This window comes from Heterodontus francisci, chromosome 5, assembly GCF_036365525.1.
Source record: "Heterodontus francisci isolate sHetFra1 chromosome 5, sHetFra1.hap1, whole genome shotgun sequence".
Classification (NCBI taxonomy): Eukaryota; Metazoa; Chordata; class Chondrichthyes; order Heterodontiformes; family Heterodontidae; genus Heterodontus; species Heterodontus francisci.
Window position 1 is genome coordinate 90,549,457 of NC_090375.1, and position 27,706 is coordinate 90,577,162.

The 27,706-nt window shown below is 42.8% G+C and overlaps 1 protein-coding gene across 1 annotated transcript in view; it reads right to left on the reverse strand.

Annotated features, from left to right (window-relative positions):
- Window positions 1-27,706, reverse strand: part of kcnq3 (potassium voltage-gated channel, KQT-like subfamily, member 3) — a 498,083-nt gene that overhangs the window by 164,217 nt on the left and 306,160 nt on the right. Inside the window, exons 2-4 of the mRNA XM_068030852.1 lie at window positions 13,841-13,931; window positions 11,177-11,303; window positions 3,112-3,284 (exon numbers count right to left, since the gene is read on the reverse strand). Of these exons, the coding sequence (XP_067886953.1) occupies window positions 3,112-3,284; window positions 11,177-11,303; window positions 13,841-13,931 (391 nt within the window). The remainder of the gene's footprint in view (window positions 1-3,111; window positions 3,285-11,176; window positions 11,304-13,840; window positions 13,932-27,706) is intronic.

The following is a 27,706-nucleotide window of genomic DNA, read 5'->3' on the forward strand; positions in this document are numbered from 1 at the left end:
TTTGGGTCATGAAAAGGACCTTCAACTAGTGCTGCCATGTCTGATAGGTCCTTCTCTCTTTCGGGCACATGATAGGCCCACCAGGGGAATGAATAGGTCAGATATAGTTTCTACTAGAGAGGCACCAGCCTCATGCGTGGCTACGCGGGCAATACTTGTCATTGCTGGACACAGTCACTGTACATCAGCACATTTATCAATCGGCTTGGGGGCATATCACCGAGCAGCTATATGGCCAGTTAAGCCCTGCATCTTAGTTCTCTACATCCCATTTAGAGCATGTTGAAGCTAGACAATACAACCAGTTGTATGTTGAAGATCAAGATCTCCATAGCAGCATTCATGAAGCATACTCTGGGCTTAGAAACTGGAACACCGGGGGGGTTACATTGTAGATACCCCTGAAGTTGTTCCATGCTTCATGATGAACTCCAGTTCTGTTAAGTGGTCATGCCTGGCTGTACAGGTACATCTAGTGCAATCCTCCATAATCATTGCTAGATCTCTTCAGGTGTTTGGTACACTTGCTATGACAGGCACTACAGCATGGCTATCAACAACCCCTATATGCTATCAACCATATCAGCAGGCCCTGACAGACCCAGCAATGACCAAGGGGATGTGGGTTCATAAGCTCTAGATCAACGGGGAGCAGTTACAGGGATGTGCTATCTGCTGCAAGTGTATCAGCCAGCCTGTACTACAGCAGTACCATTACCAGTGGCAGTCAAGGTCACTTCCAGAAGCTACTTTTCTCCCTTTGTTCCCTCGAGGCTCGCATAGGAATCTAGTGCCATATCAGCCGATGCATTGTCCACATGTATCAAACAGGTGGCTGATGCATTGGTCAGCATGGCCAGCACTCCCATCTACTTCCTGTGCTTTCTGCCCAAGCTCAATAATTGCTTCTTCTATGATGTGCATAGATGTGCTGATGCTTACAAATGTTGCTGAGAGGGACATGGGGTACTGTGAGCTGCTGTATTGTTCTGAACCACTGGCAGGTTGTTCTTCAGCCTACAATGACTGGAAAGGAGCAAATGTTAGAATTCAGACTCAGAAAGGGATCCCATTACAAGACACAAACAGTGTGTGATGTTTGTGTGGTTGTGTGCTTCACCGTAGAATTGAATGAGAAGGGAAAATCATACACAGGATGGTATTAGCACTGAGTTTTGCAGACTCCTGTGGATTCACCTTCATACTCTTTTATTCAAGGATGTCTCCAATGGCCTTCCCCAAGAGAATGCAGGATTTATAATTTCCATGCCAACCTACTATATGTTCCCTTGTATTATATGCCATTTTGTCATGCAAATAGAGAATTAATCTTCAAATACTTTAAGTTAAAGGGACATGTGAAAAGACAGTCATGTGCTCAAACTGGAGTCAACTCAGATGTCGGTATGTGACACTAAGGTCTTTGTATGTAAAATCATTGTAACTGAGCTGAGCTGCGACAGACAGCTATGTTGGGTTACAACGCATAAAATCTGTGAAGAACTTTGAAGATGCCAGTATTCCAAGACTTTGAATTGCAAGCGAAAGTTGCAGCTTGAATGTGTGCCCTGTTGCAGTATGAGTATGAATTAAATACCATGAAACAACTATAAGGTTGATAAAAGCTTGGCATGGGCCAGGAGTACAGGTATAACAGACACTCAACAGTCTGTGCATTCTTGGGTATCTACCTGCTGAATGTTACTGAGGGATAGTTTTACGATGCTTACTTCCAAATCAGATCCCAGATGTTACAGGTAGTGCTCATAGTCAGACGTCCTGCCCATTGTCTGCTGAGGAGGGTGTCCAAAAGTGACAAACAGAGCAACCCTCTTGTACTCATCTCATGCAGCAACGCATTCACTTCAGCAGCCAGGACACCGGGTGCATCACCACTCCATTGTGTTTCTATGAAGCCTGTTTCTTGCTTCCACATTTGTTTTGAAGTCCACTGGTTTTGTCAGCTATACACCCCCCCACCCCCACCATTCCCACTCCAAAGAGCAGATGAAAAATATTATCTTTACAGCCTTTGTAAAAGCTGAAAATATTTGTTCCGCTGGACAGCCAGAGTTACTTTTAAGTGGCCACATCCTTTTAAATGTTGCTTGACAAATTAATCGGGTGCTGACCCATCTAGGGCTTGATTTCATGGACCCCCCCAAGGGGGAATCGGAGGTGGGGAGGGGCACAGAGAATCACGACGGGTGGCGGGGTTTCAGCGTGGCGTAAAGCCCATCGCCCAGTGATCTTCCAGGGGGCAGGATAGGCTGACGATGGCCTTCCCACCCAGAGGCAAATTGAGGCCCTCAAGTGGCCTATTAATGGCCAATTAAGGGCCTCTTCCCGCTGCCACTGGTATCTTACCAGTGGCAAGGGGGTCTGCGCCACATGGGGAGGACGCTTTGTAAAACCTCTGGGTCTCTGAGTGAAAGGTTTGCTTCAGCACTGGGGATATAAAATTTGCTCTAATCAATCCTCTGATCTCAAATGGAATTCCCACATCTTCTTAGTTAAAGCTGTCCCTGAGAAGTTCAGTTTCCTCTTCATTGCCAAACATGCCTTCTCCTCCACTCTTCCAAAAGTTGTAAAGCCTAAGGTCATTTAAGTTTTGAATACTGAGGAACTTGCAATGTGGAGCACATCCCAATCCCGACTCCCTGTGATGCCATGATTTGGGAGCATTCCTAAAAGTGGCCCTAGTTAGTACTGAGATTGACTAAATATTATTGAATTACTCTGATGGTACATCATGTCAAGCAGTGTTAGGCATGACATCAGATACAATGTATTTCCTTTATCCTATGAAATTTGAATTTCAGACATTTCCATAGTACAAGTGACAAGTCCTGCTCAGTTTATATTCAACACTTGCTTACTTTGTTTGATCCTAACATTTCATATTTTTGCCTACCAAGAATATTTTCTCTCCATTTGTTTCTTTCATTATTTCCACATCAGGTGATAAACCGAGATTTAATGAAAAATGAAAACCAACTACTGTATGGAATTCAACAGAAAACGGCAGGAAGCATAAAGAATGACAGGTGTTAAATCAAAGACTTTAGTGTATGGATAAGGCTTCATTCTGCGTTTGAATTGGTCCCATACCTTGCTATGTGAACAAATTGCTGAGCCTAAAAGTTTCCAAGTGCCTCCTCTCCGGTCCATTCGCAACATACGCAGTATTTGTAGAAAACGTAAGCTTCGCAGTGATGTTGCCACTATGTTCTGCAGTGTCCCCACTGCAACAATCACCACAGAACCAATCAGGACGATGATGTCTAGACAGATATAAAGAAAATACTGGGATGTGACCAATTGCTTGATTCTAATCCAGCATTTAACAAGACTTCAGGACCAGTTTAAGTCAGTTTCTTCAAAGCCTGCCGATTATCAGCTGTAGCTCAGTTGGTGGCACTGTTACCTCTGAGTAGGAGGTTGTGGGTGCAAGTCCCACTTCAGGGACTTAAACATAAAATCGAGGCTGACATTTCAGTGCAATACTGAAGGATTGCTACACTATTAGAGGTACAGCCTTTCAGGCGAAGTGTTAAATCAAGGCCCCGTCAGCCCTCTCAAGTGGACACAAAACATCCCATGGCACTATTTAGAAGAAGAGCAGTGGAGTTGTCCCCATACCCTGGCCAATATTTAACCCTCAACCAACATCACTTAAAACAGATCAACGGGACAATTTCTGTGTGTAATATGGCTGTTGCATTTCTTACATTTAGGGTAGTAGGTCATTTGAGACCTCAGGAGGTGGTCATCCCTGCCCTTTTGTGTGTCACTTCAGGCCCAGTTAAGGTCCCAAGCTCAGGGTAATGAATCATGGCCCAGCAACAGAACCAGTGAATTTTTGGTGGTAATGATGGAAGAACTAGAACCTCGAGGGACAACGGCTGCTTACTGGTGGAGGATCCTTCGGGAAGTGGATTTGTATTTCTTTTAAAGCACACAAGAGGAAGGTAACAGGAAACCACCTCATGTACTTTTTCTCTAGTGATATTGCTCATTTCTCATGGAGGTTAAAAAATGGGAGGCTCTTACGAGCAACTGAAGAGGAAAGCACAGGACTGTGAGGTGTGGAGAAATGAGCAGAGGACCTGCCCTTGGGCAGATCACCATTACATTTCCTACTTCACAACAGTGACTATGCTTCAGACGTGGCTAATTGGCTGTAAAGCACTTTGGAATGTCCTGAAGTCATGAGAGGCACTACATAAATGAAAGTTCTTTCTTATTGACTATGTATCATGCTGTTGCTACATACTGAGGTACATTTTGCTGTGAAAAAGTGTGAAATGTAAACCAGGCTGCCTAATCAGCATCTCCTGGCGACACTGAGAGTGGAATGGCAGAAACCTGGAAGCAGGTAACCATGCTGACAAATGAGGCTGCAATGGGTGCATGGTATAGTGAGGAATCAGTGAGGTGAGAACAATGAAGAAAAAAAAGAGGGATCTTCCCACATTGGAAAGTGTATACTCAAAAGTAGTAAGCAAAGAATGTCAATTCAAAAATTGAAAACCACACTTGATGTCACTGCATAAAAACATCATTCAACTTCCATGGATCAGCTCCAAACTGATTAAGTTCTACTGGAATAAAAACAGAAAATGATGTCAGGCAGCATGTGTGGAGAGAGAAATGTTTCAGGTTGATGACCTTTTGTCAGAACTGGAAAAAGTTAGAGATGTAACACTTTAAGTAAGTACAGAGGCAAGGAAAAGGGGGAGGGCAAGAAAAACAAAAGGGAAGGTCTGTGATAGGGCAGAAGGCAGGAGAGATTAAATGACAAAATCACAAATGGTGCAAGCAAAAAGATAGATAGCGTGACCACGGGACAAGTAAAGAAACAAAAGATGTGTCCAGAGGAGGTGTAAATCAGAATGGCAAAATCATCACCAACAACTTCCGTCCGAAAAAAAAGCAGCAGCAGATTTTATGATCTGAAATTGCTGAACTCAATGTTAAGTCCAGAAGGCTGTAAAGTGTCTACTTGAAAGATGAGGTGCTGTTCCTTGAGCTTATGTTGAGCTTTATTGGAACAGTGTAGGAGGCCGAGAACAGGGAGGTCAGTGTTGGAGTGGGATGGACAATTAAAATGACAGGCGACTGCAAAATCGGGGACCCTAGTGGACTGAATGGTGGTGTTCTGCAAAGTGGTCACGCTATCTGTGTTTTGTCTCTCCACTGAAGAGGAGATAACATCGTGAGCAGTGAATACAGTATACTAACTTGGAAGAAGTACATGATAGTCTCTGTTTCACCTGGAAAGGGTATTTGGAGCCCTGGACGGTAGAAAGGAAGGAGCCAAAAGAACAGGTGTTGCATCTCCTGTGCTTGCACGGGAAGGTGTGGCGGGAAGTGGGGGTGGAGGGTGATTGAGGAGCGGACCAGGTTGTTGAGGTGAGAACAGACCCTTTGGGATGCTGAAAGTAAAGGGGAGGGGATGATGCATTAGGTGGTGCCGTCACCCTGGAGGTGGTGAAAATGGTGAAGGACGATCTTTTGAATGTGGGGGTTGTGGGGTGGAAGGTGAGGACAAGGGGAACCCTATTGTGGTTCCGGGAGGGAGAGGAAGAGGCGAGAGTAGAAGTGCAGGAAATATAACAGACACAGTTGGGGGCCCTGTCAATGACCATGGAGGAGAATCCTCAGTCAAGGAAAAAGGAATACTTAATAGAAGCACTGGTATGGAATGTTGCATCGTCAGGACAATTGCAATGAAGACGGAGAAACTGGGAGAATGGAATAGAATCCTTACAGGAAACAGGGTGGGAGGAAGTGTAGTCAAGGTAGCTGTGGGAGTCAGTGGGCTTATAATGGACATTATTAATAGCCTATTCTTATGAACATTGGACCTTGTAACATGATTATGTTTTAAAAATTGTGATCTTTAAAAGTTCAAGATGGAGTCCGGAAGGTCAGGTAACTTCATCTCCACTCTGCAAAAGGTTACCAGGACAACAGATCAAAGACTTTCTTCTGAAAAATAGAGACTGCAGGGCTAACACCTGAACAACAATCGGTTCACCCTCCCAGACTTTTGGGTCAAAAAATAAGGACTCAGTAATTCAGAAGATGTAAGTGTACCAGGCAGCTGTTAGCGCCTGGGAACAATGGAAAGGCCCAAGTGGTTTTGTGAAACCAGACTTTTGGACTCTGCATTTTTTGAAACAGCACAATATACAATAAGCTATTGACTTCTGATCCAGATAAATTTAACAGACTTTCTGAAGGCAGCAGGCTGTAAAAGAAGAAACCAGCAATTGTGGTCTTGAGAGAGAGAGAGAGGAGACACCTGCTCTCAAAAGCCTGTTACACTAAAAGGCTGAGGAGACTTGAACCCAGTTTGAAAGTTGAAGTTTGCAGAGATGTAGAAGACCAGCAGGATCACCAGGAATTGATTTATTCATGGACGTCTAGGTTGGAAGTGCTCAGGTAAATGAATGAAGAGAACATTGATTTTTGAAATAGTCAGGGAAATCCAACCCATTGCAACTGGGAGGAGTTTGGGACTTTTAACTGCAAAGGATTTCACCATCAAAAACGCCTGTGTCACATACCAGTGTGGTATGAGGTTTTCAAGTATTTTAATAAGTAAAGAAAATACCTTTCTTTGTAATTTGGGGTATCAGCCACTTACAAGATTCTATTCTGTTAATTGGGAATTTCTTTTAGTTCAGTTATTATAATAAAAGTCTTAAGTCAAATCTTGTTGTGTAATTCTTGAAATCGGTCTGGGGGTTCACATTAATGATCACACTAAGAAATGTGATCCCAAGAAATGTAGATAGAGAAGTCAAGGAAGGGAGGAGTCGGAGATGGACCATGTGAAGATGAGCGAAGGGTGGAAATTGTAAGCAAAGTTGATGAATTTTTCCAGTTCGGGACAAGAGCAGGGAATGGCACCAATGTCATCAATGTACCGGAAAAATAGGTGAGGGAGGGAGCCTGAGTAGGAATGGAACAAAGAATGTTTCACATATCCGACGGAACGGCAGGCATAGCTAGGACCCATGTGAGTACCCATAGCAACACCTTTAATTTGGAGGAACTGAATAGAGTTAAATGATAAGTTATTCAATGTGAGAACAGGTTCAGCCAGGCAGAGAAGGGTGGTGGTGAATGGGGAGTGGCTGGGCCTCCATTCAAGAAGAAGTGGAGGACGATCCTGGTGAGAGACGGAGGTGTAGCAGGACTGTGACAAGCAGAAGGTTAGGACCAGGCAAAGGGAAACTGTTGAAGAGGTGGAGGGTGTCAGGAAAGCCGGGGATGTAGGTGGGAAGATTCTGAATTGGAGGAGAAAAAATAGAGTTGAGATAGGAAGAAATGGGGAAGACAGTGGCATAGTGCTAATGTCACTGAACTAGTAATCCACAGGCCCAGACCATTGCCCTGTGGAAATGGGTTCAAATCTTACCATGGCAGTTGGTGGAATTTAAATTCAAATAATTAGTAAGTTCAAATTTTTTCAAAAAAAAAAATTTGGAATTGAAAGCTAGTCTCAGTAACAGTACCATGAAACTATCAACAATTATTGTAAAAACCCATCTGGTTCACTAATTTTGTTTAAGGAAGGAAATCTGCTGGCCTCACCTGGTCTGGCCTACATGTGACTCCAGACCCACAGCAATGTGGTTGACTCTTAAATTCCCTCTGAAATGGCTAGTACGTCATTCAGTTGTCAAGGGCAATTAGGGTTGGCCAACAAATGCTGGCCTTGCCAGTGATGCCCACATTCCATGAAAGAATAAAAAATATCAGTTCATGGGCAAGAACAGGTTGAAATGACGGGTCTGCCAGGGCAGTCCTGTTTGTGTATATTGGGAAGTGGGTAGAAGTGGACATTTTGGGGTCTATGAGGTTGAAGACTTTGGAAGGAAGATATCCACAGTAGATGAGATCAGTGACAGTTTTGGAAACGATGGCTTGATGTTTTGTGGTGGGGTCATAGAAATTTACGGCACAGAATGAGGCCACTTGGCCCATCATGTCTGCGCTATCCAAAAAATGGTTTAATCCCACCTTCCAGCATTTGGTCCGTAGCCCTGGTTCAGAGTCATGGTTCAGGGGGAGGCAGGACATGATGTCAGAGTTGTCATTCTGCCTTTGCTAGGTAGAGGTTTGTTTACCCAACACAAATAGCGCCACCCTTGTCAAAATCAACTGGGTTTTTCGTAACTGAATTTCCTTCCATCTTGGAGTATCAGAACAATTCATTAAGTTGTGTGGATGGTTAGAGATTTTCAGAAAATTAAATTTCTTCAATGTTTATACCCACAGAAGCAGCCCTGGATACATTCTAAAGAAAATTCCCTACTTTGACCACATGCATTATCTTTATTCTGGTCTATTTTGGGACAGTTACAAGCACTCAATATTTATCACCCTAATAAAAACAAGGAATGCTGGAACCACTCAGCAGGTCTGGCAGCATCTGTGAAAAGAGAAGCAGAGTTAACGTTTCGGGTCAGTGACCCTTCATCGGAACTGTTGTTTTTATCTATTGCTCTGATTTTATCTCCACTTTTTGGTGACCTGCAATGCACACAAAACATTCGATCATTTCTCTTCCGATTTCTTAACTCTATTAATATTAAGGCCTCAATATTTATGGGGTTGTGCATTTGTGGAAGGAGGAAATGAGTTATGGATGGGAAACTTGGAAGTTTGGGAAAGCCTGCAGCATAAGGATACAGTGGAGCAGCAGGTAGGGAGGCATATAACAATCCCAGCCATGGGTTACATTTGGGCGGGGGAGGGGAAGAAATTGTTGGGGGAGGTGACTTGGCGGTCAGGGGATCCAATCGCATGGAACATGGTGCAGTGGAGATGGTGGTCAGGGCAGTGGAGATGGTGTTCCAGGGTGGGTCCGATTACAGAGGCTTGGAGATGGAGATCGGCAGGGGTGGTGGGGGGGAGCATCAGATTATGCAAGAGAGATTGGTTGCGGGGGGCACATCTGATCGTGTGGAGGAAGTGTGGAGATGCTCTTCAGCAATGGGTCCGATTGCGGAGGGGTGGAGATGGTGGTCAGGGTGGGGGGTGGGAAGAGTCCGATAGTGGGCCAGTGGAGGTGCTGGTTAGGAAGGTGGGGTTCCAATTGTGAGGCTGGGGGTTGTTTTACAGGGGAGCTTTTCGGGCCTGGAGGAAACACCACTGCTTCCCTGGCCCACAAGACGCTTTGCTGATGGATGCAGCCTTTCTCCCCTCTTTTTACCTGCCAGGTTTCCTGAAGCCTGGAAAACCAAGTTAGCATGGATTAAAAATAGAAAAAACTGCTAAAATGAAGATCCACTTGTCTCCTATGAGTGGATTGGTTGACGCCTCTCATTCCTCTTCCATTAAAAACAGAAGTGGGCGGGTTCAATGTGAACTAGGTTTCTGTTTCAGGTTTTTTACTTTTTAACTTTCCACCCGACCAAAACTTTTTTTGGGTGCTAAAATTTACCTCTTATTCATTCTTAAAGCAACCCCCAGGCTAGCTTTAAATTCTAGCATTGTGATAGAACCTTCACAGACACTACCACTTTCCCTCACTATCTCTCTCTCCAAAAAAGCCTATAACCAGGAATATTAAATTCCCAGTCCAGTCCAAACTTAAAGCAAGTCTCTAGGAGAGCTAGTGCATATTGCACCATTTTTAATAATGCTTCTAACTCCCTTTTTTTGTGTGAATGCTTTCTGAATACATACCACTTAACCCTGATTCCATTTTGGGGGGATTTTGAGGGAAACAATGGCCTGTTTTTTCTTCTTTCTCTTTCATATTTTCTCACTATTTATTTCATCTAAGCCTTCTGTTTCTATTCTAATAGCTTTATTCATCCTGCTCTCCCTCTAGTCTTATATCCAGACTTTACCCAACCTCTGCCATTTTAGTTTAATTCCTCTCATATTGCCCAATTTACTCTCTCTTCAAAAACATTAGTTCCAATACCGCTTAAGTAAAAACTAACCCTTCGATATAGCCTTCCCCTTGCCCAAGCCAAGACGGCAGTGTAGCTCTGAGGACATTGAATGTTCTGTGCTTTAGGTGAGGTACTAAACTAAGGTGATGTCTGCCAGTTCAAGTGCACATTTAAGATCCCATGGAACTATTCAAAGAAGAGCAATGGTGGGCAACATTCCTCCCTCAAACCTTTAATTGGTCATTTATTTCACATTGTTTGTGCAGAATGGTTATTGCCCCTGATTAGACAATAACTGACACTATATTCCAAAGGAATTCATAGTGGAAAGCACTTTCAGACACAATGGGCTAGATTTTGAGGTCAGCAGCAAACAAATGGCAACAGTTTTACATCACACGTGTACTTCAACATAGACCTTTTATGAGCTTTTGCACAGGAAGTTCTTGTCAGCCAACAATCGAAAAGGCACAGCACCCTCTAAAGTGCATCTGGGACCTGTGTGAGCAGGGCAAGCAACAATGTATCTCCATAACCAGACTGATGAAATTTTAATGAGTAGCACAGAATCTGAACCAGGAAGTATATTTAATTTAATGTCAAATCAGGTACAGAAAGTGAACAAACAGAGGGAAGACAAAAACACAGAAAGATAAGTAAAAACATTTTTAAAAAAATCTGTAACTGTAATTAAAATCTGAAGGAATGTTACTCCACACTTGTAAAAGTTAATTTTCAATGTCAGAGAGGTTGTATGGCAATAATTAAGATTAATCAGGTGTTAAAAGGGTACTTACACTGGAATGGGCAAGCCCAATACTTTCTGGTGAGTTTAGTGTGTATTTATCAGCAAATTCACATCGTTCCATGTATTTCAATATTTTAATGGATTTAATCATCCTTACACAACTTCTGGAGGAGTGGAACATCTTGGGCAACAACTTCCTGATTTATGCATTAAACTGTACATGTGCAGTGACTGGAAGTTGCTGTCTGATTTACTGCTAATAACAGTGAACCTTGTGAGTCACACCATTATTTTACCACAGAATTCAGCCTATTGACTGTTAAGTAAGGAACTGCCTAAATGTCAGTATTTATTTTTGTCTCACTTCTGTGCTATATTTGATTATGACGATCAGCAACTCACCATATGCACAAAGGCCAAGGTTTTTACCTAAATTAGTGCTTCATTATCGTATCTAAAAGAGAATTTTTTTTTCTTTGTTACTGCCAGTAAAACAACTACTGACCTAGGATACATAAAGGCTTTCTGACAAATTTCAGACGGCCTCTCCATCCTCTGAATCGGCAACAGCAGCCAGCTGCCCAGACCCTGAGAGCAAATTCTAATCCAAACACAACGATGGTAACAGCTTCCTGTTTAAAAACACACATACATATATACAGTTTGTTACAAAGTGTTACCACTTAACATCAATACTAAATCAACATTAAATTTATCCTAGTTATAAATTCTTCAAACAGTACAGGCTCTCTGCAGTTTTCAAAATACATCACTATGTTTATCTTCTTGATATTAAAACCAGTTAGAAAATAATCAATGGTAAATATGTTTCATGAAACACAGGGACATTATAGCTAACTTCAACTGGAAAAAACAGTATTGATCTTTATCTGCATCAAGTAGAATCAAGTGCTGAATAGTCAAAGCATTTATTTTGAAGAGAACATCAGAAGAATCAATGCGACAAAGTGTTTGTTCAGCAGTGCAACAAGAGCGCGGGCTAGATGAGAGATGGACGTAGAGGTGTAGATGAGTAAATGGATTCGGAGGGGTAGATGAGTGATATACGTAGAGGGGTAGATGAGTGATGGATTTGGAGGAGTAGATGAATTAATAGATTTGGAGGGGTAGATGAGTGATGGACATGGAGGATTAGATAAGTGATGGATGAGGAGGGGTAGATGATGGATTTGGAGGGGTAGATGAGTGAATGGACACAGAAGGGTAAATGAGTGATGGACATGGAGGATTAGATAAGTGAAGGATGAGGAGGGGTAGATGAGCGATGTACGTAGAGGGGTAGATGTATGATGGATTTGGAGGGGTAGATGAATGATGGATTTGGAGGGGTAGATGAATGATGGATTTGGAGGGTTAGATGAATGATGGATTTGGAGGGGTAGATGAATGATGGATTTGGAGGGGTAGATGAATGATGGATTTGGAGGGGTAGATGAATGATGGATTTGGAGGGGCAGATGAATGATGGATTTGGAGGGGCAGATGAATGATGGATTTGGAGGGGTAGATGTATGATGGATTTGGAGGGGTAGATGAATGATGGATTTGGAGGGGTAGATGAATGATGGATTTGGAGGGGTAGATGAATGATGGATTTGGAGGGGTAGATGAATGATGGATTTGGAGGGGCAGATGAATGATGGATTTGGAGGGGTAGATGAATGGTGGATTTGGAGGGGTAGATGAATGATGGATTTGGAGGGGCAGATGAATGATGGATTTGGAGGGGTAGATGAGTGAATAGATTTGGAGGGGTTGATGAGTGATGGATTTGGAGCAGTAGATGAGTGATGGATATGGAGGATTAGATAAGTAATGGATGAGGAGGGGTAGATGAGTAATGAATGTAGAAGGGTTAGATGAGTGACAGATGTAGAGTGTAGATGAACAAGGTGTGAAAAAGATTAGATCAGTGATGTGTGTAGAGGCTTAAATGAGTGATGTGTGAAGAGTGCTCGATGTGTGATAGATGTAGAGGTGTAGGTGAATGGTGTATGTAGAGGTATGGATTAATGGTGTATAGTGGAATGACTAATGTATGTAGTGATGTAGATGAGTGACGTATGTAGAGTGTAGATGAGTGGTGTGTGTGGCGGAATGGATGTGTGACGTACAGAGACAGGTAGATGATTGATGTATGTAGAGTTGTAGACAAATTATGTCCTGTTAATGGACAAATGTGAAGCAAATGGCAAATAAACTTCTGAACCACTGAAATCTGTGGAGGTTGCCTTTTGTAGTAACGACTGTAAATATGACAAGATTTCTGGCACTTTGCATTTCAGTGAGTCATACTTACTTTTCAGGTTTGTATTGTTCAATCTTCAAGGTGGAAAACATTCTTGTCCAATAAACTACAATACAGTTCACTGAAAGACCTGGGTTCAAACCTAGCCCAAACTGATGGAATGAAAATCTAATTTATCTGCTGGCTGTAAGGGTGCTATATAAAATGGGCTTGAGCATGGGTGTACTGCACAAAACTGCCCCGAATTCTACACGACTGTAATTGGCAGCCTTATTTAGAGAGGTGACAGAATGACCAGTGTGGGAAGTGAAATTGCTAAACTGATGTAATAGAGATGCTTTGCTCATATTGGGGTTGAGGCATGGACATTGGAGCAGAGCAGAAGGAGCTTTGTTCTGCTTCTGGCTTTGCTATAACCTGCTCTTGAAGTTCCTGATGCTAACAATGGGGAAATGTTCCATTCTTCAGTACTAACATCCATTTCCTTCATGGGAAATGTGAAATATTATTTTGCAATGTGGTACCAGACTTCTGCAGCAAAACATAGGAACAGGAACAGACCATTCAGCCCCTCAGGCCTGCTCTAAAACTCAATTAGATTATGACTGATCAAACCAACACAAAACATCTGAGCAATGGTGGACCATGGTAACTGTGTTGCCTTGAAAACAGGTCTGTCTACAGTTCTGTCAAATATAATCATTTAATCAATTGAATTAATTTATTGGAATGTGAAATCATAAGGTTATCCCACAAAGTCCAGACAGAAAATTGAGGTTGAATGCACCGTGGCTATAGTTGCGTTAGATCTTAATTCATCAACACAGACCCAAATCTAATAATTAGAAGATTAGCTTTACAGTGTATAACAAGAATTGTGCAAGTTAGATTGTACTTAACCAGTATTAGGAGCCATTCCTGTGAGAGTGCCTCGAATTCGGTAAATGTTGACAAAATGGCCAGGATTAAGCACCCAAGGACTAACAAAAATCTGTCAAATGAAAAACAAAGATCAATCATTACACATATCAAATTGACATAACATCACACTGAACAAATGCAGCAATCTACAGAGCCTATGTCCATGTATATCGGAAGGTAGTACAGTACCCTATATGCTAATGTATATGGAAAAGTTAGTAAATTATATCACCAAAATAATTTGAAGTTTTATCAGCAAGTGTTAAATAGGAAGCAACATAGACTGAAATGCTTCTCATTTTCATTGTGAAGCAATAAACTTACAAATCCCACCATTTACAAGGAAATGTGTTATGCAGCTACAGCCTCAGCCCATTTGATCTCGGTATACTGCGTAGACTCTGTGAGGTATCCTTGTGATTTCACATTCCAGCATGGAGCCTTGTGCATATCAGAAAATCATGCATTAATTTTAATTGGTTAGAAAATCATGCACAGCAAACACTGTTTCCAATGTGCTCTCCACATTGGGCAAGGCTCACCACTGGAAACGCAAGTCAGGAATTGCCGCTTAGGATTTGTAATATTACAGCTGTTTTACTTCATTTTTTAATACTCTTTCGGTTGATATTTTGAATAGGATGTTCAAGAAGTGTATTACAGTGGGATGTCCTTTGCCAGTGTTACAGCCAGGTGAGGAGGGGGGTCCCAGGCTCTTTTCTTGCTTTTCCTCTTATTTGACCGAACAGGATTTATTCCTTTTAAATAGTGATTGTGCTCACCACCTCTTTTTACCTTTTTTCTTTACTGTGATCTTGAAAGAACCAATCAGACAGGTCTTCTTGAGTTTAAACAAGAAAGAGGTAAATTTATTATGCATAACAATCTAACCCCAATTTAAAAATAATAAAAAATACGCTACACATTCATGCACACATTCACATGAAAATCACACACACACAAATAGATTGCAAAGTGAAAAGTAAGTATTTGGTTGGATTAAAGTCCAGAATAAATAAAAGTTAAATACACAATTTGAGGTTGGATGATTCGGTGGTTGTCTAGCTGGAGTTGTATTCTTGAAGTTGATGGTTGGTCAAAGTGCACTTTGTGGCTGGCCTGCTTTGCTCAGAGTTTTCTTGAAGGCAGACTGGTAGGTGGTTCTCTTCCCCTGGACTCTGGCTGTAGCAATCTATAGGCTTGGAGGGTCCACAGTCGCAGATGGTTTCAAACTTGATGGTTTCTGGAGATAGAGAGAGGGAGAAAGGAAGGGAGGCACACAGCTTTCTCTGTTGCTGCACATTTAGTTACAGATTGGCTCTTCTGTGTATAACAAAACTCTAAGTTTTTTCAGAGCTGTACAGTCACATGGTTCTATCAATCCTCTTTGTTTTTGATGAGGTCCAAATTCTAAAACCCAAGAGCTCTCTCAGGTGGTGTTGTCAGTGTTTACCGCCTGGAGGCATGTCTCTGTTAAACTCCAGAAAGCTTATTACAGAAGTATAAGGCTGGAGCCTATATTTACTCAGCTTCACATTTATTGGAACCATAGAAAAATTATGGCACAGAAGGAGGCCATTCAGCCCGTCATGTCTGTGCCAGCCGAACAAACTAGCCACCATCTAATCCCACCTTCCAGCACCTGGACCATAGCCTTGCAGGTTACAGCACTTCAGGTGCATGTCCAGGTACCTTTTAAAAGATTTGAGGGTTTCTGCCTCTACCACCATTCCAGACACCCACCATCCTCTGGGTGAAAAAGTTTTTCCTCATGTCCCCTCTAACCCTTCTCCACTCCAAGGTCTTACTGTGCAGAGTAAAAGGATTACAAACATGTAGCTCTTCACGCAAATCCCTGTCCCTGTCCCAGTGAATGTCTGCTTTTAAGTGCTCAACTAAAACCCCAACTAACTCCCTTCACCTGCATATAATCACACAATTAACAGATTCCCTTCTTTCTTTTACAATACAACTTAGATTAACATGCTCAAAGAATATTTCAAAATAAATCAAAATTAAATTCCATATTGGGCACAAAGTTTTTTACATTGTGAGACGTCCCTCATCCAGCACTACAATAATTTCTTTGCACTCGCATTTCTCTTTTTGAAACAATCTGATAGCTGATGACTTGCATCTACCCATTTAAGTTTGGAGCTTTCCTTTCTCTCCAGCGGTTGTTTCAATCCAACAAGGTCAATACGTAGTATTTTCTCACTCACACTTTTTGGAGAGTGCACATTGTCCCACAAAGAACGATTATCCAGAGAACATTCAATGGGTATCCTATCCTCAAGATGTCCCTTGTTCAGAATTTCACCCAAAATATTTGACAAATAGAACCCCATGTCCATTGCCTCCACGAGACCCAGGCCAGAATTTTATGTCCCCACAAAGAGCGGGAAGGTGGTGGGGGGGGCATAAAATGGAGCGGGGGGCCCATCCTGACCTGCTCCCACCTCCACTTTATGCAGGGCGGTGGCGGCAAAAACAGGACGCCCATCCCAGGCTAATCAAGGCCCTTAAGTGGCCACTCAACGGCCTCTTAAGGGCCTCCACCCGCCGCCACGGGAATTTTACCGTTGGCAGGTGGGCATCCCAGGCCTGAGAGAAGTCGCCTGACAAAAGCAGGCGGCTCTCTTACAGCCTGGGGGGGGGGGGTGCCCACATGATCGGGCACCCTGTGCCTGTCGGAGGACTGCCCCCGCTGCCCCAAAGACCCCCAACCCCCAACATGTCCCCTGTCCCCCCAGTCAACCACTCTTGCCTCGCCGGAGCCTGACCGATCATCCCCGGCGAGGCAACAAAAACACCCTGGTTCCGGGTTTCCCGACATTTTCGTCTTGAAGCTGGGCTGCAGTCCCAGCAGTGGCCACCATTCTTAGTGACGCTGCTGGGACTAAGAGCTGCCAGCCCACTGATTGGCCGGCAGCTCTATTAGGCGGGACTTCCTGCCTCAAGCGGTTGGAAGTCCAGTCTCAGAACAATTAAAGGCTGGGGACCCGCAAAATGCATGTCGAATCCTGAGGCCAGGCGGAAGTGGGTTCGCCACCGACTTTTCAGTCAGTGGACAGCTCCCGCCCACCAAGGGTAAAATCCCGGCCCCAGTGTTTCCGCAGCTAACGTGCTTTTAACAACCTGTTTTATTTTCTTAGCCTCCCAAGCTAAAGGACAACATTTCCTATTTTCACCCATCAGAAATACTATGAAGCCAGCTGCACTCGAATACCCATCAGCAAGATTAGCATGTGAAGCATCACTAAAAATTATTAGCTTCATGTTCTTTGGGTCACCTAAGGATGGGAACTTCAGTGCACATTTCTCCAGATTTAGTTTTTTCAACGCTCTATTTGCCCTTAAAACATTCTCAACTTTTGGATGTTTTATATCATGCTTAACTCCAGCACATCAAATCTAACATCAGGCCTAGTCTGAGAGCCCAACCAGTTTAATTGACGCACCAAGCTTCGCAATTGCTCAATCTCTGCTTTAGATAGATTATCATCTTTCTGTGATGACCTAACATGATTAAGCAGGATGGGAGTAACACTCTCTAAATAGAATTGTTCATTCAAACTTATTCCAGGCTTATTCTGCTTAATATCTAAACCAATATATTTAAAGGCCCCATAAGCTTGACTCCCAATCTTAAATTCTGCCTTAATCTTATTAATAACATATTTCTCAAAATCCACAGTACCTCCCCATAAGAAATCATCATGTCTGAAAGTTTCCCTTTATGATACCAATAGAACATTGCAGGATCTGCTTTTAGTTGAACACAACCAATTTTCAACAAAACAGATCTCACTGAGAAATACCAAACCCCGGAAGTATCATTAAGGCCATAGACGCATTTGTTCAGTTTCCATAATTTTCCTTCTATATCTGCTGCCTCTTTAGGTGGTTTCAGATACACTTCTCTCTGAAAAGTATCACCTTGCAGAAATGCAGCTTTTATGTCAATGGATCTACATTCCTATGAATATGTGGCCAAAAGAGACAAAAATATTTTCAAGATTACTTTTCCAGCTGTGGGAGAGTTCACGAACATCAGGATCCAAGTTGCTCTTCAAAACACCTCGCAACTAGTCTCGCTTTAGTCTTATAAGTGCCATCGGGAAGGACTTTTTCAGTACAAATCCATCTGTGTGACAAGGCTGGCTGTCCCCTATCTGGTACCTCAGAATAAACTCCAAACTCTGTCCAACTCTCCATACCTTATAATAAAAGCAAAATACTGCAGATGCTGGAAATCTGAAACAAAAACAAGAAATGCCGGATTCACTCAGCAGGTCTGGCAGCATCTGTGGAAAGAGAAGCAGAGTTAACGTTTCGGGTCAGTGACCCTTCTTCGGGTTCCGAAGAAGGGTCACTGACCCGAAACGTTAACTCTGCTTCTCTTTCCACAGATGCTGCCAGACCTGCTGAGTGAATCCGGCATTTCTTGTTTTTGTCTCTATACCTTATGTTTTGCTTCTCTTATTAGCTTATCCTCAAGTTTATTGGCAGACACTAAAACTTTATGATCATGACGACTTCTGCTACCAGTTCTATTCCGAAACTGCCCTCTAGTCTTCGTTTCATCGTGTAATCTGTTCATACTATGGCCTCTATTAGCACTTTGATGTCATAGAAGCATAGAGTTATACAGCACAGAAACAGGCCCTTCGGCCCACCATGTCTGTGCTGGCCATCAAGCCTATCTATTCTAATCCCATTTTCCAGCTCTTGGCCCGTAGCCTTGTATGCTATAGCGTTTCAAGTGCTCATCTAAGTACTTTTTAAATGTTGTGAAGGTTCCTGCCTCTACCACCCCTTCAGGCAGTGTGTTCCAGATTCCAACCACCCTCTGGGTGAAAACATTTTTCCTCAATTCCCCTCTAAACCTCCTGCCCCTTACCTTAAATCTATGCACCCTGGTTATTGACACATTCACTAAAGGAAAAAGTTTCTTCCTATCTACCCTATCTATGCCCCTCATAATTTTGTATACCTCAATCATGTGCCCCCTCAGCCTTCTCTGCTCTAAGGAAAACAACCCGAGCCTTTTCAGTCTCTCTTCATAGCTGAAATGCTCCAGTCCCAGGCAACATCCTGGTGAATCTCCTCTGCACCCTCTCCAGTGCAATCACATGCTTCCTATAGTGTGGCGATCAGAACTGTACACAGTACTCCAGCTGTGGCCTAACTAGTGTCTTATACAGCTCCATCATAACCTCCCTGCTCTTATATTCTATGCCTCGGCTAATAAAGGCAAGTGTCCCATATGCCTTCTTAACCACCTTCTCTACCTGTGCTGCTGCCTTCAGTGATCTATGGACAAGTACTCTAAGATCCGTCTGACACTCTGTACTTCCTAGGGTCCTACCATCCATTGTATATTCCCTTGCCTTGTTAGTCCTCCCAAAATGCATCACCTCACACTTCTCAGGATCAAATTCCATTTGCCACTGCTCCACCCATCTTACCAGCACATCTATATTGTCCTGTAATCTAAGGCTATGTCCTCACTATTTACGACACCACAAATTTTCGTGTCATCTGTGAACTTATTGATCATACCTCCTACACTCATGTCAAAATCATTAATGTACACTACAAACAGCAAGGGTTCCAGCACCGATCCCTGCGGTACACCACTGGTCACCACTGCAAAAACAATCCTCGACTATCACCCTCTGCCTCCTGCCACCAAGTCAATTTTGGATCCAATTTGACAAATTGCCCTGGATCCCATGGGCTCTTACCTTCTTGACCAATCTCCCATGCGGGACCTTATCAAAAGCCTTACTGAAGTCCATGCATACTACATCAACTGCTTTAACCTCATCTACACACCTAGTCACCTCCTCGAAAAATTCAATCAAATTTGTTAGACATGATCACCCCCTGACAAAGCCATGCTGACTATCCTTGATTAATCCCTGCTTCTCCAAGTGGAGATTAATCCTGTCCCTCAGAATTTTTCCCAATAGTTTCCCTACCACTGATGTTAGAGTCACTGGCCTGTAATTACCTACTACCTTCTTGAATAATGGTACCACATTCACTGTTCTCCAGTCCTCTGGTACCTCTCCTGTGGCCAGAGAGGATTTGAAAATTTGTGTCAGAGCCCCTGCAATCTCCTCCCTTGCCTCACATAACAGCCTGGATACATCTCATCTGGGCCTGGGGATTTATTCACTTTTAAGCCCGTTAAAACCACCAATACCTCCTCCCTTTCAATGCTAATTTGTTCAAGTATATCACAATCTCCCTTCCTGAACTCTACACATACATCGTCCTTCTCCATAGTGAACACAGATGAAAAGTAATCATTTAAAACCTCACCTACATCCTTCGGCTCCACACACAGATTGCCACTTTGGTCCTTAATAGGCCCTACTGTTCCCCTGGTTATCCTCTTGCCCTTAATATACTTATAAAACACCTTTATCTAGCCCACCAGTGTTTTCTCATGCCCCCTCTTCGCTCGCCTAATTACTTTTTTAAGTACTCCCCTGCACTTTCTATACTCCTCTAGGTTCTCCACTGTTTTCAGTGCTCTGAATCTGCCATAAGCCTCCTTTTTTTTCCTTATCCAATCCTCTATATCCCTTGATATCCAGGGTTCCCTGGACAAATTGGTCCTACCCTTCATCTTTACGGGAACATGTTGGCCCTGAACTCTCATTATTTCCTTTTCGAATGACTCCCACTGATCTGATGTAGACTTTCCTACAAGTAGCTGCTCCCAGTCCAATTTGGCCAGATCCTGTTTTATCATATTGAAATCAGCCTTCCCTCAATTCAGTGCCTTTATTTCCGGTCCATCTTTGTCCGTTTCCATAACTACCTTAAATCTTACAGAGTTTAGAGATACAGCACTGAAACAGGCCCTTCAACCCACCGAGTCTGTGCCGACCAACAACCACCCATTTATACTAACCCTACAGTAATCCCATATTCCCTATCACCTACCTACACTAGGGGCAATTTACAACGGCCAATTTACCTATCACCTGCAAGTCTTTTGGCTGTGGGAGGAAACTGGAGCACCCGGGGAAAACCCACGCAGACACAGGGAGAACTTGCAAACTCCACACAGGCACTACCCAGAATTGAACCCAGGTCCCTGGAGCTGTGAGGCTGCGGTGCTAACCACTGCGCCACTGTGCCGCCACTGGGTCACTATCCCCAAAATGCTCTCCCACTGACCCTTCCACCACTTTTCTGGCTTCATTCCCTAAGATTAAGTCCAGTACCGCCCCTTCTCTTGTAGGACTTTCTACGGGCTGGCTCAAAAAGCTCTCCTGGATGCACTTTAAGAATTCTGCCCCCATTAAGCCTTTTGCACTAAGACTATCCCGGTTAATATTGAGGAAGTTGAAATCCCCTGCTATTATTACCCTATTATTTTTACACCTCTCTGAGATTTGCCTACATATCTGCTCCTCTATCTCTCCCTGACTGTTTGTCTTTCGGAACTACTGCTAGAAGATCTCCCTCGCACTTTATCGGAGGCTCTTTCTCCAGTACGTGACTGTTTCCTTACACAAGAGTCACTTCCAGATTATCAAAACTTGCACTGTGCTTTCTTACCTTCTACTCTTTCACCCCATTCTGCCAGTCCATGGCTCTGGCTTCTTGGCCATCATCTTGAACATTTAACCAATATTTAAACGCCTGTAGATTTTCCTGCATGGCCCACAATTGTCGCTTCCCTCCATTTATCAGACCCTTCTGGAATATATGTCACCCGAGTAACTACTCGAGGCAGCTGGCCTTTGGATGCGATAGCTCTTTCCTGAGCATCATGATCGGTTACATTACGATCCAACCCTGTGCCTCAGGACCTTCATGACAAAACACATGAGTATTCGAGGTACAAGGTGCCTCTTTTCTCTTTATCAGCTGCTCAGCTTCTGAGATTTTGTAATCAACCCCGATCAATCATGAAGAATGAACTTTAACAGTTTGATTTCCATGCTTGATAACTGCTGTCTTACCATCCCAACCGATTAACTTATCAGGTCACTTCCATTCCCTGTCGCACTCTCTTTTATAATAGACCAAATCTCCTGAACTAAATTCTGCCTCAGATGGCCTTATACGATGCCTCAGAGCTCTGCAAATTTTCTCAGAGACCTCAGCCTTGATGAAATCCCATCTCCCTGCATGTAATGCATTCAAATGTGTAGAAAAATTGAACTAATTGTATTACCTTCTAGAGCAGGAGGATGTCGCACAGTACAGAGGCAATTTGGGATTCCGCCCATTGAGCAATTGATAGGGACTATATCCTCCAAACATCTGAAGCGAATTCTTCACATGAACCGCCCATGCCAGGGCAGTTATCAACTTGCAGTTTGGCTGGTCAGCTAAGATTTTATGTAACATTTCATCAATCACTGCATGATTCCTTTCACAAAGCCCATTGCTGAAAGTACTTTCAGCTGCAGTATTCATAACTGTAATGTTCATGTTTTCACACATATCCCTGAACTCGTCATTGAAATTTAGCTGGTGCCCCAAGCCCAGTCCCTATCCATTTCTCCATAATTTTGTCAATAAGCACCCTTTTGTCCTTACTATTTAGTTTAGTGGTTTTTTTTAGTTTTAGAGATACAGCACTGAAACAGGCCCTTCGGCCCACCGAGTCTGTGCCGACCATCAACCACCCATTTATACTAATCCTACACTAATTCCATATTCCTACCACATCCCCACCTGTCCCTATATTTCCCTACCACCTACCTATACTAGGGGCAATTTATAATGGCCAATTTACCTATCAACCTGCAAGTCTTTGGCTGTGGGAGGAAACTGGAGCACCCAGAGAAAACCCACGCAGACACAGGGAGAACTTGCAAACTCCACACAGGCAGTACCCAGAACTGAACCCGGGTCGCTGGAGCTGTGAGGCTGCGATGCTAACCACTGCGCCACTGTTGTAGAAAGACTAAATCTAGTTGCTAGGTCTATAAAATGTAGAATGAAAATATTCTTGTCTTTGTCCATACCTTTAAATCCATGGCAACTACCTCGTTAAAGTCACGTGCCAATGGAAGGCTGACAATAGGTCGTGATGGTGCCTTCCAATACTTTTTACAAATCTCACATTTTTCACTAATCTCTTCTATTATCCTCATATACTCTCCATCAATCACACCTGCATCTTTTAGTAGGGTTTTTAATCTCTGACATGAAGGGTAAGCAAATTGCCTTTGTAACTTTAAGATAATTTGTCTTTTATCTCCCTGATTCGTAACACCTGATGCCATCAACACTTTTCGAACACTGACTAGAAATATTAGGTTTTGTTAATTCCCTAGATTAGGGGAAGGTTCCTTTAGATTGGAAAATAGCGAATGTAACTCCTTTTTTCAAAAAGGGAGGGAGACAGAAAGCAGGAAACTACAGGCTAGTTAGCTTAACATCTGTCTTAGGGAAAATGTTAGAAGCTATTATTAAAGATGTTATAGCAGGGCATTTAGAAAAATTCAAGATAATCAGACAGAGTGTGAAAGGGAAATCATGATTAACCAATTTATTGGAGTTCTTTGAGGGAGTTACATGTGATGTGGATAAAGGGGATGTATTGTACTTAGATTTCCAGAAGGCATTTGATAAGGTGCAACATCAAAGGTTATTGCAGAAAATAAAAGCTCATGGTGTCGGCAGTAACATATTGGCATGGATAGAAGATTGGTTAGCTAACAGGAAACAGAGAGCAGGCATAAATGGGTCATTTTCTGGTTGTCGAGATGTAACGAGTGGTGTGCCACAGGGATCTGTGCTGGGGCCTCAACTTTTTACAATTTATATAATGACTTAGATGAAGGGACCGAAGGTATGGTTGCTAAATTTGCTGATGACACAAAGATAGGTAGGAAAGTAAGTTGTGAAGGAGGCTACAAAGGGACTTAGATAGGTTAAGTGGGTGGGCAAAGACCTGGCAAATGGAGTATAATGTGGGAAAGTATAAAATTGGCAGGAAGAATAAAAAAGCATATTATCTAAATGGTGAGAGATTGCAGAGCTCTGAGATGCAGAGAGATCTGGGTGTCGTAGTGCATGAATTGCAAAAGGTTAGTATCCAGGTACAGCATGTAATTAGGAAAGCTAATAGAATGTTATCATTTATCGCGAAGGGAATTGAATACAAAAGTAGGGAGGTTATGCTTCAGCTATACAGGGCATTGGTGAGACCACATCTGGAGTACTGTATACAGTACTGGTCTCCTTATTTAAGGAAGGATATGAATGCATTGGAGGCAGTACAGAGAAGGTTTACTAGACTAATATCTGGAATGGGCGGCCTGTCTTAGGAGGAAAGATTGGACAGGCTAAGTTTGTATCTGCTGGAATTTAGAAGAATAAGAGGTGACTTGATTGAAACATATAAGATCCTGAGGGATCTTGACAGGGTGGATGTGGAAAGGATGTGAAAAGGATGTTTCCCCTTCTGGGAGAATCTCGAACTAGGGGTCACTATTTAAAAATAAGGGGTCGCCCACTTAAGACAGAGGTGAGGAGAATTTTTTTTTCTCAGAGGGTCGTGAGTCTTTGGAATTCTCTTCCTCAAAAGGCAGTGGACGCAGAGTCTTTGAATATTTTTAAGGCAGAGGTGGATAGATTCTTGATAAGCAAGGGGGTGGAAGGTTAGTGGAGGTAGGTGGAAATGTGGAGTAATCAGTTCAGCCATGAATTTATTGAATGGCAGAGCAGGCTCGAGGGTTCGAGTGGCCTACTCCTGCTCCTAATTCATATGTTTGTGTGTTTGAATGTTAAGAAGATACAATAATGCCCTGACTGGGTAAATTGCAAATTCACTGGCTTCCCAAAAACAAGTGCCTTATCATGCTCCATATCAAGTTTTATCTGTGCCTTTTTCATCGAAGGCTCAAGAGTAAAGTTATCTCACTGGAGACTACATCAGTACTGATAAAGTGGCTTACCCCAGCTATTTTACATGGATTACTACTCTCTTCAGTGACTTCAGTGTGCTGTCATCACCAAACCTAAAGTTGATAGTACTTTTATACTCCTTAACCTCGCGTCGATCCTCACTACTGAGTGAAACCAGATAACATTGTACCGAATCAGTTCCATATACTGTCGGCGGACAAGCACTATCCAGTACCGCACAGTTGAACGAATCTGCAACCAACACATTCATCACAGGACTAAAACTCCTTGTGACAAGTACAATTCATTCAGATCTATCAGTATCTTCCTCTTCTGCCTCAGAATTTTCTGCTTCATTTGTTATTTCGAGAACTCTGCCCCTCCGCTTAGGGCAGTTCATTGCATAATGATACTTTGAGTCACGTCTGAAGCACCTATTAACTGTTCCTTGGGTATTTCTGGGATTCACTTGCTTTCGATTGCTGCTCCAACCCTGTCTTCCACTGTAATTTCAGACCTGCAAAAGGTGCTTTCATCCTCATTCCTCCTGTCTTTAACTCTTCCATTGTACTTAGGTCTGTTTCCAGTACCTGGATTATTTCTAAATCTTGTAAACATTGAGTCCTCCATTCTTTGTGTCACCACAGAGTGGCCCGCTTGATCTAGCAGGACTGCGGGAAATGACTGTTTCCCAAGGAAATTTTTAAGGCCGTGGACATTTGGTCCAACAGGGAATCTTTGTCCAAGAACCGAACCCCCGGTAGAACCAGGAGCCTGTCCATATGTGACACCCTAGCACAATCTAGCAATTTAAAGCCTAGCACTGTACCAAGGATCTCTAAATTGAATTTCCTCAATCTTTTATACAGTCTGTTAAAGTCCATGATATATTCCTCCATTGAATAACCATCTGTTTTCCGAAATCTATCAAAGTCTGACCATGCCTCATATGCATTCAATAGGTCATCTTTCTTGTAAATCTCATCCAGAAATCCTAACAGAAGATCCAACCCTTCATCAGTATCCAACTGACGTGCATCAGTTCAAAAAACACTTTACTTCTGATTTTCATTTTGGTAGGAAGTGACAACGCCAAGGCCAAGCCCTGTTTCCTTTTTGGTAGAGGTGTAACCCGTGTCCACATATCCACTTCATTCTCCCACTGGTCTTATGGTTCAGACTCCTAAAACACCTAAAATTCCCTAACAATTTGCACTTACTTTCTGCCATATTTTCACAATAGCCCTTGAGACTTTAGTTTTCTATCCAAAAAAAAAATGTCCTATTTTCCAACCTTCAGCTTTAGGCAACCATCCTCTGCTACCATGTTAAACTCCAGAAAGCTTGTTACAGAAGGATAAGGCTGGAGCCAATATTTACTCAGTTTCACATTTATTGTGCAGAATAACAGGATTACAAATATGTAGCTCCTCACACAAATCCCTCTCACTGTCCCAATGATTGTCTGCTTTCAAGTAAAACCCCGATTAACTCCCTTCACCTGCATATAACGCAATTAACAGTCTCCACTTATGAATGCCTCCAGATGGCTTTGAGCGTCCTGCTAACGAGGATGATCTGGATAATCTTCTCAGTTAGCAAAAGCATTGTTCTGGCTGGGCTTCTTGTTAGACTTCTGGCTCCGGATAGAATCATAGAATCATAGAAGTTGAAGGCACAGAAAGAGGCCACTTGGCCCAGTGTGGCTGTGTTGGCCGAAAAACGATCCACCTATTCTAATCCCACCTTCCAGCATTTGGTCAGTAGCCCTGCAGATTACGGCATTTGAGGTGCATATCCAGACTCCTTTTGAATGAGTTGAGAGCTTCTGCCTCAACTACTCTTTCAGGCAGTGAGTTCCAGACCCCCACCACCCTCTGGGTGAAAATATTTTCCTTATCTCCCTTCTAATTTTTCTACCAATCACTTTAAATCTATGCCCCATCATCACTGACCTCTCTGCTAAGTTAAATATACCCTTCACCTCCATTCTATCCAGGCCCCTCAAAATTTTGCCCATTTCAATCAGATCTCCCCTCAGCCTTCTCTGTTCCAAGGAGAACAACCCCAGCCTATCCAATCTTTCCTCATAGCTGCATTTTCCAGTCCTAGCAACATCCTCATAAATCTCCTCTGTACCCTCTCTAGTGCAATTACATCCTTTCTGTAATGAGGTGACCAGAACTGTACACAGTACTCAGGTAATGGCCTAACCAATGATTTATAAAGTTCCAGCATAACCTCCCTGCTCTTATATTCCATACCTCGACTAATAAAGGAAAGGATTCCATATGCCTTCTTAACCACCTTATCGACCTGTCCTGCTACCTTCAGGGATCTGTGGACATTCACTCTACACTTAACAGTATTTTCCAATTAATTGTGTATTCCTTTTCCTTGTTTGACCTCCCAAAATGCATCACCTCACACTTGTCTGGGTTGAATTCCATTTGCCACTTTTCAGCCCATCTGACCAGACCATCAATATCTTCCTGCAGCCTACAGCTATCCACCTCGCTATCTACCACAAGGCCAATCTTTGTGTTATCTGCAAACTTCTTGATTATGTCCCCTACATTTACGTCCAAATCATTAATATATACCACAAAAAGCAGGGGACCCAGTACTGAGCTCTGCGGAACGCCACTGGAAACAGCCCTCCAGTTGCTGAAACACCCATCAACAATTACCCTTTGTTTCCTGCCACTGAGCCAATTTTGTATCTGCCTTGTTGCATTTCCCTGGATCCCATGGGATTTTATTTTTTTAACCAGTCTGCCACATGGGACCTTGTCAAAAGCCTTGCTAAAATCCATGTAGACTACATCAACTGCATTACCTTCATCTATCTTCCTTGTTGCTTCTTCAAAAAATTCGATCAAGTTGGTCAGACAAGATCTTCCCTTAACAAATCTATGCTGACTATCCTTGATTAACATTTGCCTTTCTAAG